Here is a 16458-nt window from a genome sequence, read left to right as displayed (position 1 = left end):
TTTTGTTTCACATGATCCCTTAGAAAATGGAACCTAGTATCAATGTGCTTGCTCCTTCCATGTTGAACTGGATTCTTTGCAAGTTTGATTGCAAATATATTATCCACATGAATCAAGGTCGATTCTTCTTGTGAATGACACACTGATTTCAACAGATTCCTTAACCATATTGCCTCACACACGGTTGAGGCTACAGCTACATACTCGGCTTCAAATGATGACAAAGCAACAATTGATTGCTTCTTTGAAGTCCATGAGAAAGCTGTTGATCCTAGAAAAAACACATAGCCAGTTGTGCTTTTCCTTTCATCTTGGTCACCTCCCCAATCACTATCTGAATAACCAAATAATTTTGATTCTTCACCAAAATTATAAAATAGACCATAGTTTAGAGTACCTCTTATGTACCTCAAAATTCTCTTGGCGGCCAGCCAATGAGACTCCCTTGGTGTTTCCATGTATCGACTCACGAGTCCAACACCATAAACTATATCAGGTCTTGTGATTGTAAGGTACCTTAGGCTTCCAACCAAGCTTTTGTACACGGTTGAGTTTACAAACTCACCTTCTCCTTCCTTGGACAGCTTCAATCCAGTTGCAATTGGAGTGTTGACAATATTGCTCTTGTCCATATTGAATTTCTCCAATATATCTCTCATGTACTTTTGTTGAGAGATGTAGATACCTTCACTTTCTTGCTTCACCTCTATGCCAAGAAAGTATGACATTAATCCATTGTTAGTCATCTCGAATTCACTGAACATGGATTGCTTGAACTCATAGAACATTGCTTCATTGTTTCCTGTAAACAACAAGTCATCTACATAGAGACAAATAATTAAGAACTCCCATTTTTCACCGTTCTTCATGTAAATTGAATGCTCGTATGGACATTTCTGAAATCCATTTTGGTGAAGGTAGTTGTCAATCCTTGAGTTCCAAGCTCGTGGTGCTGGCTTGAGGCCATACAAAGCTTTCTTCAAACGATACACCTTATCTTCTTTTCCTTGTACTTGGAAGCCTTCTGGTTGTTCCACGTACACTTCTTCCTCAAGAACTCCATTAAGGAAGGCTGACTTGACATCTAGTTGATAAATTTTCCATTTATGCTGAGCGGCAAGAGAGATTAGTAATCTTACCATGTCAAGTCTTGCAACTGGAGCATAGACTTCATCATAGTCCACTCCATACTTCTGTTTGTAGCCCTTTGCTACAAGCCTTGATTTGTATCGATCCACACTTCCATCTGCAATGCGTTTGATCTTGTAAACCCACTTAACACCAATAGCCTTCTGATTTGGTGGGAGCTTTGTTAGCTCTCAAGTGTCATTCTTCTCGATGGCATGGATCTCTTCTTCCATGGCTTTTTTCCAACAATTTTCTTCCACAACTTCATTGAATGAGAGAGGCTCATGGTCTGCATAGAAGCAGAAAAAATTGGTTTCTTCTTCTTCTTGTCCATAAATCTCTATGAGACTCCTTAACCTCACTGGAGTTGAGAAGCTGCTTTCCTCACTAGATGTAGGACCACTCCTTGCAATTCTGTGCACTGGAGTTGTTGTGATTGTTTGAGCAGGCTGTTGCTCAATAGGTGGTACAACTTCTGGTTCTTTAAAATCAGTGGAGACGATCTTCTCTTTACTGACTTCTTTGTTGTTCCACTTCCATGTCTCTTCCTTACTGAAGATGACATCTCTACTAACCACTAGTTTGCCAGTTAGTGGGTTGTAGAGCTTGTATGCCTTGGACTCTTCACTATAGCCCACAAACACACACTTCTCACCTCTATCATCAAGTTTCCTCCTCTTGGCTTCTGGAACTTGAGCATATGCAACACACCCAAAAATTCTTAGGTGTGTAACATTCGGCTTGTATCCACTCCAAGCCTCTTGTGGTGTCATCCTCTTGACACTCTTTGTTGGACATCGATTCAACAAATAAATCGAACAAGCTACAGCTTCTGCCCATAACTCTTTTGGCAAATTCTTCTCCTTAAGCATGAACCTTGTCATGTCAAGGATGGTTCGATTCTTTCTTTCGGCTATCCCATTTTGCTGTGGGGTATAGGCAGCAGTAAGTTGATGCCTAATTCCTTGCTCCTTGCAGTATGCTTGGAAAGCATTGGAGGTGTACTCTCCACCTCTATCTGATCTCACAGCCACAAGCTTGTGGTTACTTTCAGCCTCTGTGAGTGCCTTGAACTCCTTGAAAATTTTTAGGGCAGCTGACTTCTCCTTGAGAAAATAGACCCAAGTCTTTCTACTGAAATCATCAATGAAGGTAATAAAATACCTATTACCTCCATAAGACATGGGATCCAATGGACCACATATATCTGTGTGCACCAACTGCAGTGGTGCCTTTGCTCTCCATGTATCACCAACAGGGAACGATAGTCGTGCTTGCTTGCCAAGCACACAACCTTCACATATTTGGCATGTGGCTTCAATTTGGGGTAGACCACGAACCATTCCTCCACTTGACAGCAACTTTAGGCCATTGAAATGAAGATGGCCAAATCGAAGATGCCATTTCCATGACTCATCTTCCATCACACCGATGTTGCAACTCCCAATCTTTGTGTTCAACTTCAACGGGAACATTCGGTTCTTTGACATTTAAACACGTGCAATAAGTCTTCTTCTTGCATTCCTGAGAGTGAGAAACATATTCTCCATATGTATAATGTACCCTTTCTGGAGCAGTTGACCAATGCTTAGAATGTTGCTCTTCATACCTGGTATGTAGTAGGTATCGGAGATGTATTCTTCTTTACCATCCTTCTGGATGATCTTGATCTTCCCTTTGCCTTCAACTGGCAACTTTGAGGAGTCACCAAGACTTACAGATCCATAGGCCCCATCTTTGAGTTCGGCAAAAAACTACTTCTTTCCACACATGTGATTGCTTGCACCAGAGTCCAAATACCAAACATCTTGTTGGCTACTGGAATCATGGTGTGCTAGCAAGACTGTAAGTTCTTCATCAGTATTTCCACTTGATTCTGCCATGTTGACATGCTCACCATTTTTATGTGAACATTCATTGGCATAATGTCCATACTGCTTGCAACTGTGACACTGGATATGCGCCTTTCCTCGAGTAGATCTCCACTCTTGAGACTGACCTCGATTTTGTGCATAGCCTCGACCTCTTCCTCGAGCTCGTCCTCGGCTACGGTTAGATGAACTCCCACGACGTGAGTTCCACTGCCCACGACTTCCATTTGGTTTGTCAATATTCAACTTTGACTCCAAAGCTTGCTCTAGCGTTGTGGGGTTTGCATTCTTCTGAATGCGTTGCTCGTGAACTAGGAGGGATCCTAGTAGCTCCTCTGCGCTCATCACCTCCAAATCCTTGGATTCCTCAATGGCAGTCACCACATGCTTAAACTTAGATGTGAGTGATCAGAGTATCTTCTCCACAACTTGTACTTCATCGAGTCTCTCGCCATTTCTCCTCATCTGATTTACTATCACAATGAGCCTTGAGTGATAGTCGGAGATGCTCTCTCCTTCATTTATGTGAGCAGTTTCAAAATCTGCTCGAAGTGACTGTAATCTCACTTTCTTGACCCGATCTACTCCTTTGTAGATTGTACTGAGTGTGTCCCATACTTGCTTGCTCGTTGTTGCTTCTGCAACCTTTTCGAACGTTGAATCTTCTAATCCTTGATATAGAAGATACAACGCCTTTTGGTCATTCTTTCGTAAGTCCCTGAGAGTGCTACTTTGTTCTGCAGTATATGCAGCTTCTTGCGCGGCAGTGGGTACAACATACCCACCACTGACAACTTCCCACAACTCTTGTGATCCAAACAAAGCTTTGAATTGGATACACCATCTTTCATAATTTTCTTTCTTCAATACGGGAACTTGGAGTTGCACTAGATTTGACGCCATAGCCGCTGCACTTGCCAGAAAGGTATTCTGGCTCTGATACCAATTGTTGGTATTGACAAGAGTTTACTAACTCAATACCAAGATATGTGGGTGATAAGTTTACAAACTCTATCACACCTCTCATTTCTCTCTCAATAAAATTGGACTAACAAATGGAGAAGGGATAGGAAATAACAAGCTTCCACGAAACACACTTTCTTGATATATGAAATAAAAGGCAGTTTACAAACTGATGAAAAAAAGACAGAAGCTTACAAGCTTATGAACCTGAGAGAATACAATCAGAAAATGGGATTCGGATCATTCCTACAGCCTAGCAAGAAAGGCCTATTTATACAAAACAGAAATTAATAAACAATAAGACAACACATGTAATAAGAGATGGTGTTCCACCCGTTCAAACACATGCAGCAGCAACTTTGGATAGTTGGCACACACATGTCTTGCATCATTCCAGGTTGTAATCACAACCTTTCGGCTAGCACATAGAGGAAACTTTAGTCTTTAAAGTTGCAGCATGTGTGGATACAACCTGTAAAGAAACTAACAGCCATCAGCAACCTTTTACAGCCTGTTTTGAGTTGAATTTCCAACAAAATCATCATGGGGTTGGAAAGGTATCTTTCAGAGAAAAAAATTTATTGAAAGAGGACTACGTTGGAGGATGGGTGAGGGAAAGAATATTAGAGCGAGTCACGGGTGATCCTTGGCTTCCTATACCCAATACTTTTAAACTTCAGACTCGAAATGCTATGAGGCCGAAATGGTGAGCGATTTAATTGATTTTGATTTGGGCAGGTGGAATGTGGAGTTGGTACAAGAGCTTTTTGATGAGAATGAATCAAAGTTAATTATGGCTTTACCATTGAGTTTGATGGGTTGTAAGGATAGGATTATTTGGCATCATACGAAACATGGAGGGTATACGGTTCAGACAGGGTATAAGGTTGAGATGGAGCTGCAAGTGAATGGGCAGTTTGGAAGAAGGGGTACGGGCATGAGTAGTGGGAAGGCTGAAGGAGACTGGATGTGGAAGGGAATTTGGGGACTTCATGTTCTGAATAAGTTTTAAAAATTTATGTGTAGATGTTGCAACGGTTCGCTGGCAGTAAGAAGGAATTTACTTCGGAGACACATGAATGTGGATAGCAGGTGTGCGGTTTGTGGTGCCGAGGAGGAAACGGAGGAACATCTTTTCTTCCAGTGTGAATTCAATAAAGTTTTTTGGTTTTGTTGCCCTTTACAAATTTGATTCGTCTTCTCTGGTGGGTGAAGACTTTAGAGGATGTTGGGAGGCTCTGCAATTACGTATCAAAGAGATGGCAATGCATGACGAGACTCTTCAAGATATGGTCTATGGGCTTTGGAGAATTTGGAAATGCAGAAATGACGTGGTGCTTAATGGGAAACCATGGAATCTGATGGAGGCAATGTGGGTGAGCATAGGGTAATTGAGAAGATGTGCGGGATTCCTTGGTTAAGTCAAACAAAAAGGGGATGCGGGAGGAAGGTGGGGCGACTGAAGTGTGGAGGAAACCGAAATTCGGTACTTTGAAAGTAAATTGTGATGGATCGTGGAACTCGAAAACGGGGCTGGGAGTTTATAGGTGGGTAATTAGGGATTTTGCAGGGTGTTTGCGAAGAGTAGAAAGGGCGGGGAAGAGGCCCTTTAATTCGGCAATCTTGGCAGAAGCAGAGGGTATTCGCGCGACACTTGTGTTCTGCAAAAAAACGAAGGATTCTTGAAGTTGGAGATTGAATCAGATGCCCAGGTGCTGATGCAAATGATTAACAAGGAGATTGAAGTGGATGCTGATTTGGATTGTCTTTTGTTTGATATTGATTATTTGGTGAAGCATGTTGGTGATGATCAAGTTTGGGTTTGTGTCGCGGGATAACAACCTAGTTTCTCACATGGTTGCCTCGTTACTGCCAAACATGGTGGTTCGTTTATTTGGGACAAGATTGGTCATGAGTTTTTATTTAACATTCTTGCTACAAAAGTAAACATTTCGATTAGATCATAAATAAAGTCTATCTTTTGACATCAACAAAAATTTAGGTCAGGATTTTAAATGATTTTCTGAATTTATGGTGTTTTCAATCAAGATTTTTAAGATAGTATATTAAAATGGTTAGAAATCTGAATGTATTCAATTAAGAATTGATTTTAAAGAATTTTAAAAAGTTAAGGAATTTGAGTGAATTAGAGATATTTATAGGGGTAATGCTATGAAGACTAAGGGGGGTGTAGTCAATTTAGATTTTAGAGGATTTTAAAGGATTTCTTTAAGTGACAGATTCTAAAGGATTTTAATAGACTTTACAAATCCATATGGATTTTGGTAGATTTATATGGATTTTTATTGTAGATTCTATGGATTTGTATGAACTTATTTCATGGATTTCTATAGATTTATAGTTGATTCTTAAAACATAAATGATATAGAAATATAACACACAAAGTAAGCAACCACAACAAAAACACATTGTAAAAGCTCAAGGTCATGTACTGGTTTACTATACATAGATAAACTAGTACTATGGATCAATATCCTCCTCATCCAATATTTGTTAATGAAAATGCTAAATAGATAAATACAAAATCAACAATTAAATGTGAAAGATGTTTTGAGTTAATTGCTGGTCAATGTGAAAATCTCTCTCCACCATTAGAATCTTTCTCTCTCCCAATCTGAGAAAATGGAAGAAAAGGAAAGATAAGAAAGCGAAAGCAGCTGCTGACGGTTTCAAAATTTCAACAAAGGAAGCAATCAGAAGCTGACAACTTTGTGCCGAAAATTTAAATGGGTTTTAATTGCCATTTGGCTCTTATTAGACAGCACAAAATAGCAGCGCAAAGTGCAATTAAATCCCGACGAAAACGATGAGGGTTTAAAACTAGCGCTGTGGTGCGGACACTACCAGGCCTTGAAACCCCATGACGAGCAGCTACCAAGCTCAAGCACGAAGATGTACTTTTGCCAAGGTGGACGCCAATGAGAAGAATGAGTTGTCGCAAGAGTACATCATCGAGAGCATGACGAGAGAGAAGTTAGTTTAAAGAAAGAAATCCTAGGGGTGTGAATGGGATTCTTCACAGCCCTTTTTATTCATAAATTGGCTCTCAAATCCTCCAAAATCCATTACTTAATGAAATCCATTAAAATCCATAACATTTTGAATACCTACAGATTTGTACCAAGAATTTTAAATCTTAATTGACTACACCTAGATTTGGATGTATTCTTTCAAATCCTGTTGAATCTTACTTTGACTACACAATGATTTTAAAGTCCTTTAAAATCCTCTTAAAAATCCTAATTGACTACAAGCTGATTCCAAAGTCTTTTAAAATCCTTTCAAATCTTAATTTGACTACACCCCCTAAATTTGAAGACAAAATTTGCAACTATAAGTGATGTATTAGGAATGAACACGTTTATCAACGCTTAGGTAATAAACCAATCATCAATTTTTATGTCATTTAGTTTCCAAAATTTAGTTTACAAATTTAGTCTCCCTAGCATTACCCATTTTATAGTGTATTTTAAGAATTCACAAATTTCACTTCTCCCCATGAGATTTCGAGAGAATTAAATCAAAACCTTACATAGAATCTCTATATATCAATTAAACTTCATCAAAAGTCTTACATGGAATCTCTATAAATCCATTAAAATCTATTAAAATTACAACTCAATACACCCAGGTAGATTTTTTTTTGGTTGTTTTATTAACGCCCGAAGTTGAAAAACACCCCATATTTTGTTTTTCTATTAAAATTTATCCTAATACACTCTAGATACTTTCCCGTAATAGTCTCATCCCACATTTTCTTCATACACCCCACGTTTTATTTTATTTTTATTCTTAACTTTTGTGTGAAAACACGGGGGAAATTGACTTTCTGGACAAACAATTAGATCCTATAACCTTCAGCAGCCAAATATATTTACAAAGATGTAAAAAAAACCTTCAAGTCATGTCAACAGCTCTAAAACTAGGCAAACGTGAGCCCGTTAAATGTTACAGACGTCGTTGCCAGGGTCGTTAGCTTTGGAGTCTAGGGGATAGTTTTATGCAAAAACTTTGACAAGTTGTTGCTGATAGACATGTGCAACAACTTTTGCTCTCACTGATGATTATTTTAGGGAACGATTCTCAAATTGTTGTACATTCCATAATCATCGACTTCTTTTCGTTGCCTAGTAGCTATCAGTTTAAACAAGGACTCCATAGTTGTTGCTTATATCCATCAGTAACATGTATGTCGTACGTTGCCCATTGTGGATTTGCTTGCATCATCTACAACTTCTTTCTGCTTCGTTTTCATTTCTCAAAAAGAACACTGAATATATGAACGAGTATTACATAATCTTACTATGTCAATATGATGTTTCGAATGAAAATAAAGTTACATTACATCCTAAGAAAGGAGCGAACGAAAGCTTCGCAACCTGAGTTTGGATGTTTTCACTACTTCCCAGTTACTGGTGAAATTAAGGTCTCTACATACATAGCTAAGTCAAGCGACAGAGACTTTTTAGGTTTAAGAGCACTTCTATATCTGTTTTCCTTTATATCATATAGTTTTAATCCGCCCTGTGTTGACTGTATGAAAATTTTATCATCCTGTGAAACGTACACTGTATGTGACAGGTTTTGATCTTCCAGCAAAATCAGTTTGGTCCAAGATTCCTCAACTCCATATTCCATCATCACCCATATTTCCGTATTCCAAAGGCTGAAATTGGTGAGTAAACACAAAAGGTTAGAACATTTATAATCCCCAACATCATACCCGATTGATTGATCTTCGAGAACACTGGGTAACGGCACTAGCTCCTGAAATTTTTCCCTTGCTAGATCGAAAGAGGTGATTACTGATTTCGCACCTACTCGCCCAATTGCTGATTTCGCACGTATTTTCCCATCTTCACCATGTTTATAGTCTATCCAATGTAGGGCACCATTGAACAACAAACCTCGCCTCCTCAGTTCACGATCATTGAGACCTTCAAGAATCCTCCATGAACCCATTTTCAGGGTATAGAGAAAAACTTCGTAGGTTAAATGTTCAGTTAGACATTGGCAAATGACTTTGTAATCATCAGTCGCAGAATCATAACCGAATCCATAAAATGACGGTAGGAAAACTTTTGGAGCAGGTTTTGGTATCTCGTTGGAATTTCCAGTACAAGGGTTCCACAAGAAAACGTTCTCACAGTTTATATAAAGACAGATCAGGCCATTGCTAGAACCCATAATCTGCACGAATCTTCTTTCAGGCTGCATTATTGGTAATTTGTGCTTTCTGCAGCGTGAAACAACTATACGACTAATATTTTCGTGCTTGTTCTTCGCTAATAGTGACAATAATGATTCGTAGTCAATGGAGTTGAGATGCCTCCAGCTTGTAAACATTAGCAGCCTCCAGTTGGTGTTGTGTCTAACTGCTTGGCAGAGCTGTTTTCTAACAAAATTAGGGCCGGAGATTAGGGTACACCATGACTTGCATACCCGCCGAAATCGTAGTAAAGACTTCCCTGGAACCCGTGACAGTATCTCAAGGATGATGTCATCGGTGAAAATACAGGCGCCATCATCGGAGGGGACCAGTTGCGTCTCTCGTTCCAGGAGGCCGCTGTCTGCCATGTTAGTAAGATTATCAAATCTATCTCATCTGACTACAAAAAGATCCCTAAAAATGTCAGAATAAAAATTGGAAGAAGAACAGAAAAAAAAACCCTAAAGCTTTTACTTATGTAGGGTTTATAAAACGAGAGGAGGTACTGGTCAGTATGCTGGCCAAGTTCAACATGCCGCAAGAGCTAGGAATTCATATACTACCATTTAAAAAACTCATAAGAATTTTGCTATGATATAGGGACGAGGAAAGAATAATCAGACAAATAATCATCTGAATGATAGAGTTCTTGTTGGAAATTCAAATTAAAAAAAGGGTGCTACTAGCTATTGTTGAAAATCAATGTCAAAGTTAGGCATGGAAAGTTAGACAATGTTAGGTATGGTTGAATAAAAATTATTAGGTGCATTTAATGTGTTTTGTGTGGTAATAAATAATCTTAGTTTAATCATTTGGTTTGCTATAAATACCCAAGTTCTCAAGCATTGTAAATCATCCCATCCAAATCCCACTTCCAATTGTGAAGAAGCTTGTAAGCTTTCTTATTCCAATAGTTTGTAAACCTTTTCATATATCAAAGTCCAAGTGTTTTGCCAAAGCTTGTTGCTTCCCTCCTTTCTCTATTTCTTTCTTTGTCCAATTTTATTTGAGAGTGCAAAGTGAAAGAGGTGTGATAGAGTTTGTAAACTTATCACCCACATATTTTGGTATTGAGTTAGTAAACTGTCAAATACCAACAATTGGTATCAGAGCCAGAATACCATTCTGGCAGGTGCAGCAGTTATGGCGTCCAACTTAGTGCAACTCCAAGTTCCCACATTGAAGAAAGAAAATTATGAAAGATGGTGCATCCAATTCAAAGCATTGTTTGGATCACAGGAGCTATGGGAAGTTGTCAGTAGTGGGTATGTTGTACCCACTGCCGAGCAAGAAGCCGTATATACTGCGGATCAAAGGAACACTCTCAAGGACTTACGAAAGAAGGACCAAAAGGCGCTGTATCTTCTATACCAGGGTTTGGAAGATTCAACGTTCGAGAAGGTTGCAGAAGCAACAACGAGCAAGCAAGTATGGGATACACTCAGTACAATCTACAAAGGAGTAGATCGAGTCAAGAAAGTGAGGTTACAATCACTTCGAGCAGATTTTGAAACTGCTCATATGAATGAAGGGGAGAGCATCTCCGACTATCACTCAAGGCTCATTGTGATAGTAAATCAGATGAGGAGAAATGGCGAGAGACTCGATGAAGTACGAGTTGTGGAGAAGATACTCCGGTCACTCACATCTAAGTTTGAGCATGTGGTGACTGCCATTGAGGAATCCAAGGATTTGGAGGTGATGAGCGCAGAAGAGCTACTAGGATCCCTCCTAGTTCACGAGCAACGCATTCAGAAGAATGCAAGCCCCACAACGCTAGAGCAAGCTTTGGAGTCAAAGTTGAATATTGACAAACCAAATAAAGGTCGTGGGCAGTGGAACTCACGTCGTGGGAGCTCATCCAACCATAGCCGAGGACGAGCCCGAGGAAGAGGTCGAGGCTATGCACAAAATCAAGGTCAGTTTCAGGAGTGGAGATCTACTCGAGGAAAGGCGCATATCCAGTGTCACAACTGTAAGCAATATGGACATTATGCAAATGAATGTTCACATAAAAATGGTGAGCATGTCAACATGGCAGAATCAAGTGGAAATACTGATGAAGAACTTACAGTCTTACTAGCACACCATGATTCCAGAAGCCAACAAGATGTTTGGTATTTGGACTCTGGTGCAAGCAATCACATGTGTGGAAAGAAGGAGTTTTTTGCCGAACTCAAAGAAAGGGCCTATGGATCTGTAAGTCTTGGTGACTCCTCAAAGTTGCCAGTTGAAGGCAAAGGGAAGATCAAGATCATCCAGAAGGATGGAATATAAGAATACATCTCCGATACCTACTACATACCAGGTATGAAGAGCAACATTCTGAGCATTGGTCAACTGCTCCAGAAAGGGTACATTATACATATGGAGAACATGCTTCTCACTCTCAGGAATGCAAGGAGAAAGCTTATTGCACGTGTTCGAATGTCAAAGAACCGGATGTTTCCGTTGAATTTGAACACAAAGATTGGAAGCTGCAACATCGGTGTAATGGAAGATGAGTCATGGAAATGGCATCTTCGATTTGGCCATCTTAATTTCAATGGCCTAAAGTTGCTGTCAAGTGGAGGAATGGTTCGTGGTCTACCCCAGATTGAAGCCACACGCCAAGTATGTGAAGGTTGTGTGCTTGGCAAGCAAGCACGACTATCGTTCCTTGTTGGTGATACATGGAGAGCAAAGGCACCACTGCAGTTGGTGCACACAGATATATGTGGTCCATTGGATCCCATGTCTTATGGAGGTAATAGGTATTTTATTACCTTCATTGATGATTTCAGTAGAAAGACTTGGGTCTATTTTCTCAAGGAGAAGTCAGCTGCCCTAAAAATTTTCAAGGAGTTCAAGGCACTCACAGAGGCTGAAAGTAACCACAAGCTTGTGGCTGTGAGATCAGATAGAGGTGGAGAGTACACCTCCAATGCTTTCCAAGCATACTGCAAGGAGCAAGGAATTAGGCATCAACTTACTGCTGCCTATACCCCACAGCAAAATGGGATAGCCGAAAGAAAGAATCGAACCATCCTTGACATGACAAGGTCCATGCTTAAGGAGAAGAATTTGCCAAAAGAGTTATGGGCAGAAGCTGTAGCTTGTTCGATTTATTTGTTGAATCGATGTCCAACAAAGAGTGTCAAGAGGATGACACCACAAGAGGCTTGGAGTGGATACAAGCCGAATGTTACACACCTAAGAATTTTTGGGTGTGTTGCATATGCTCAAGTTCCAGAAGCCAAGAGGAGGAAACTTGATGATAGAGGTGAGAAGTGTGTGTTTGTGGGCTATAGTGAAGAGTCCAAGGCATACAAGCTCTACAACCCACTAACTGGCAAACTAGTGGTTAGTAGAGATGTCATCTTCAGTGAGGAAGAGAAATGGACGTGGAACAACAAAGAAGTCAGTAAAGAGAAGATCGTCTCCACTGATTTTGAAGAACCAGAAGTTGTACCACCGATTGAGCAACAGCCTGCTCAAACAATCACAACAACTCCAGTGCACAGAATTGCAAGGAGTGGTCCTACATCTAGTGAGGAAAGCAGCTCCTCAACTCCAGTGAGGTTAAGGAGTCTCACAGAGATTTATGGACAAGAAGAAGAAGAAGAAATCAACCTTTTCTGCTTGTATGCAGACCACGAGCCTTTCTCATTCAATGAAGCTGTGGAAGAAGATTGTTGGAAGAAAGCCATGGAAGAAGAGATCCATGCCATCGAGAAGAATGACACTTGGGAGCTGACAAAGATCCCACCAAATCAGAAGGCTATTGGTGTCAAGTGGGTTTACAAGATCAAGCGCACTGCAGATGGGAGTGTGGATCGATACAAATCAAGGCTTGTAGCAAAGGGCTACAAACAGAAGTATGGAGTGGACTATGATGAAGTCTATGCTCCAATTGCGAGACTTGACACGGTAAGATTGCTAATCTCTCTTGCCGCACATCATAAATGGAAAATTTATCAACTAGATGTCAAGTCAGCCTTCCTTAATGGAGTACTTGAGGAAGAAGTGTACGTGGAACAACCGGAAGGCTTCCAAGTACAAGGAGAAGAAGATAAGGTGTATCGTTTGAAGAAGGCTTTGTACGGCCTCAAGCAAGCACCACGAGCTTGGAACTCAAGGATCGACAACTACCTTCACCAAAATGGATTTCAGAAATGTCCATACGAGCATTCAGTTTACATGAAGAATGGTGAAAAAGGGGAGTTCTTAATTATTTGTCTCTATGTAGATGATTTATTGTTTACAGGAAACAATGAGGCAATGTTCCATGAGTTCAAGCAATCCATGTTCAGTGAATTCGAGATGACTGACAATGGATTAATGTCATACTTTCTTGGCATAGAAGTGAAGCAAGAAAGTGATGGTATCTACATCTCTCAACAAAGGTACATGAGAGACATATTGAAGAAGTTCAATATGGACAAGTGCAACACTGTCAACCCCAGTCGCAACTAGATTGAAGCTGTCCAAAGGAGGAGAGGGTGAGTTTGTAAACTCAACAGTGTACAAAAGCCTCGTTGGAAGCCTAAGGTACCTTACAATCACAAGACCTGATATAGTTTATGGTGTTGGACTCGTGAGTCGATACATGGAAACACCAAGGGAGTCTCATTGGCTGGCCGCCAAGAGAATTTTGAGGTACATAAGAGGTACTCTAAACTATGGTCTATTTTATAATTTTGGTGAAGATGCAAAATTATTTGGTTATTCAGATAGTGATTGGGGAGGTGACCAAGATGAAAAGAAAAGCACAACTGGCTATGTGTTTTTTCTAGGATCAACAACTTTCTCATGGACTTCAAAGAAGCAATCAATTGTTGCTTTGTCATCATGTGAAGCCGAGTATGTTGATGTAGCCTCAACCGTGTGTGAGGCAATTTGGTTAAGAAATCTGTTGAAGTCAGTGTGTCATCCACAAGTGGAATCGACTGTGATTCACGTAGATAACGTGTCTGCAATCAAACTTGCAAAGAATCCTGTTCAACATGGAAGGAGCAAGCACATTGATACCAGGTTCCATTTTCTAAGGGACCATGTGAAGCAAAAGACAATTGAACTTGTCTACTGTCACACCAAGGAACAAGTGGCAGACATCTTCACAAAGCCATTGCCAATTGAAACATTCCGGCTACTGCGTGAAATGCTAGGAATGAAGGCGTTTTGATTTGAGGAGGTGTGTTGGAAATTCAAATCAAAAAAAGGGTGCTACTAGCTATTGTTGAAAATCAATGTCAAAGTTAGGCATGGAAAGTTAGGCAATGTTAGGTATGGTTGAATAAAAATTATTAGGTGCATTTAATGTGTTTTGTGTGGTAATAAATAATCTTAGTTTAATCATTTGGTTTGCTATAAATACCCAAGTTCTCAAGCATTGTAAATCATCCCATCCAAATCCCACTTCCAATTGTGAAGAAGCTTGTAAGCTTTCTTATTCCAATAGTTTGTAAACCTTTTCATATATCAAAGTCCAAGTGTTTTGCCAAAGCTTGTTGCTTCCCTCCTTTCTCTATTTCTTTCTTTGTCCAATTTTATTTGAGAGTGCAAAGTGAAAGAGGTGTGATAGAGTTTGTAAACTTATCACCCACATATTTTGGTATTGAGTTAGTAAACTGTCAAATACCAACAGTTCTAGCGACGCCAAACAAAAAAAAAAAAATCAGAATCATCCCAATATAAAACCCTAAAATATATAGGTGTAAAGTTGAAGAAACAATCTGGAAAGATGTAGAAAAAAAGAATCAAATTAGCAAACTATGAGTTAAGAAAAAAAATCCATACCTGTGATTATCATTGGGACAGGTGAAGGGAAGAAGATGAAAAGACAAGAGGTTTGTGCGTTGTGCAGGGAGGAGCAGGGAGGGGAAGATTACAAGCGAAAATGATTCTGTGTTTGCTGTGTTATTTCAAAATGGGTGGCTATGTTGAGTCGAATTGGATATTTTAAGTTAGGTATTCTTAAGCAAATTATGGTTCCACATTCTTAGATAACACGGTGAACCGCGATATCCACCTTCGTTGCCACATTGGACGAACATGCTTAATACGCTGTGCTTCTAGTCTTAGTCGATTCCCTACTATTTATATCCATTGAGACGAATTTGCAACAATACTCTCAATGATAGTAGACGATGCTTGATAGGATTAAAAGCACACCACAAAGTAGCACACAAATGTCCTATTGATTTTCCTTATTAGCACTAAGATTTGTCAATTGTAGCATATGAAAATAAGGGTCTTTTCCGCAGAAGATTGTTTTATCTAACTACTTAAAATGTCACAAAAACTGGGCTGCTGTCCCTACTGACTAGCCACCGAAAAATAATTATTAGACCGACTTACACTTATCTAAAGTCTATAAAATTTTATATGCAGATACTAGACACATAGAGCTACACTCACACAAATTTTTGGGATTTTTGGAGTTGATTTGCTATTTAAATTAAATCGAACAAAAACAGAACAGAGACAGATTTTTGAGTAGTTCTCAAATTAAGAAAAACGAGTTAGGGGAATTGCTATCCACCACCAAATAATCATGCAAACATGTTATGTTTCATTCAAATTCCTTCTATTTCCGGATGAAGATGCTCAAGTTGGTTCAATGTTAGAACTCAACCTATTACTCTTTCTTATGTTGTATGTTAAGAGAATGGCGTTTTCAACTTAACTTAGTCCCTAACATGCAATCTAGAATGGTGTGTTCATAGATTTAACAAGTAGAAATCATTAAGAACGAAAAGAGTTTGAGTCATCACAAGGCATCGTAAGTACTGGCGTTGTCTTACTTATCCTAGAAATTGGTTCACATGTTAATCGCAATTAACAAGTACGACTCTAGAACATATGTAGGTCCTCATTCGACAAGGGCAGGCATACATATATTCATAGCATTAGAATCCTAGATATGCTTACTAAGTATGCATCCGTAGAAAACACATAAAGAATTCATCAATGAGACAAGTAGTGAACCAATTTTCATCCATTATAAAAGTAATTCAAACAAAATGTCATAACAAACTTGCAATCATATTCGGGGCTTCAAACAGCCCCTAACTACTAAAAATTTAGTTACACAATCTTTAAATTAAAACAAAAGATAGACATGAGTTTGAGAAAATAGAACCGAAAGAAATCGCCTGAGGCTTCCCCTTCCTTCCTTCCCCAATGCTACTTTTAAACCAATTCTTGCTGCATCATTTTCTTCTCCTTAACTCACCCACTAATAGCCATTTAGTGATGACAATAAGTGAGAGGAAATTGTGAAAC

The 16458-nt window shown here is 39.4% G+C and overlaps 1 protein-coding gene across 1 annotated transcript; it reads right to left on the bottom strand.

Annotated features, from left to right (window-relative positions):
- Positions 1 to 8381: 8381 nt before the first annotated feature.
- LOC137738894 (F-box/kelch-repeat protein At3g06240-like) lies at positions 8382 to 14983 on the bottom strand. The gene is made up of 2 exons (XM_068478366.1): positions 14971 to 14983; positions 8382 to 9553 (listed from the first exon to the last, which is right to left on the bottom strand). Exons 1-2 carry the CDS (start codon positions 14981 to 14983, stop codon positions 8382 to 8384), a joined length of 1185 nt encoding a protein of 394 aa, XP_068334467.1.
- Between the last annotated feature and the right edge of the window lie 1475 nt (positions 14984 to 16458).

The sequence above is a fragment of the Pyrus communis genome, chromosome 7, assembly GCF_963583255.1.
Source record: "Pyrus communis chromosome 7, drPyrComm1.1, whole genome shotgun sequence".
NCBI lineage: Eukaryota > Viridiplantae > Streptophyta > Magnoliopsida > Rosales > Rosaceae > Pyrus > Pyrus communis.
The sequence above is the reverse complement of the archived record's forward strand: the minus strand, read 5'-3'. Positions and strand labels throughout refer to the sequence as shown.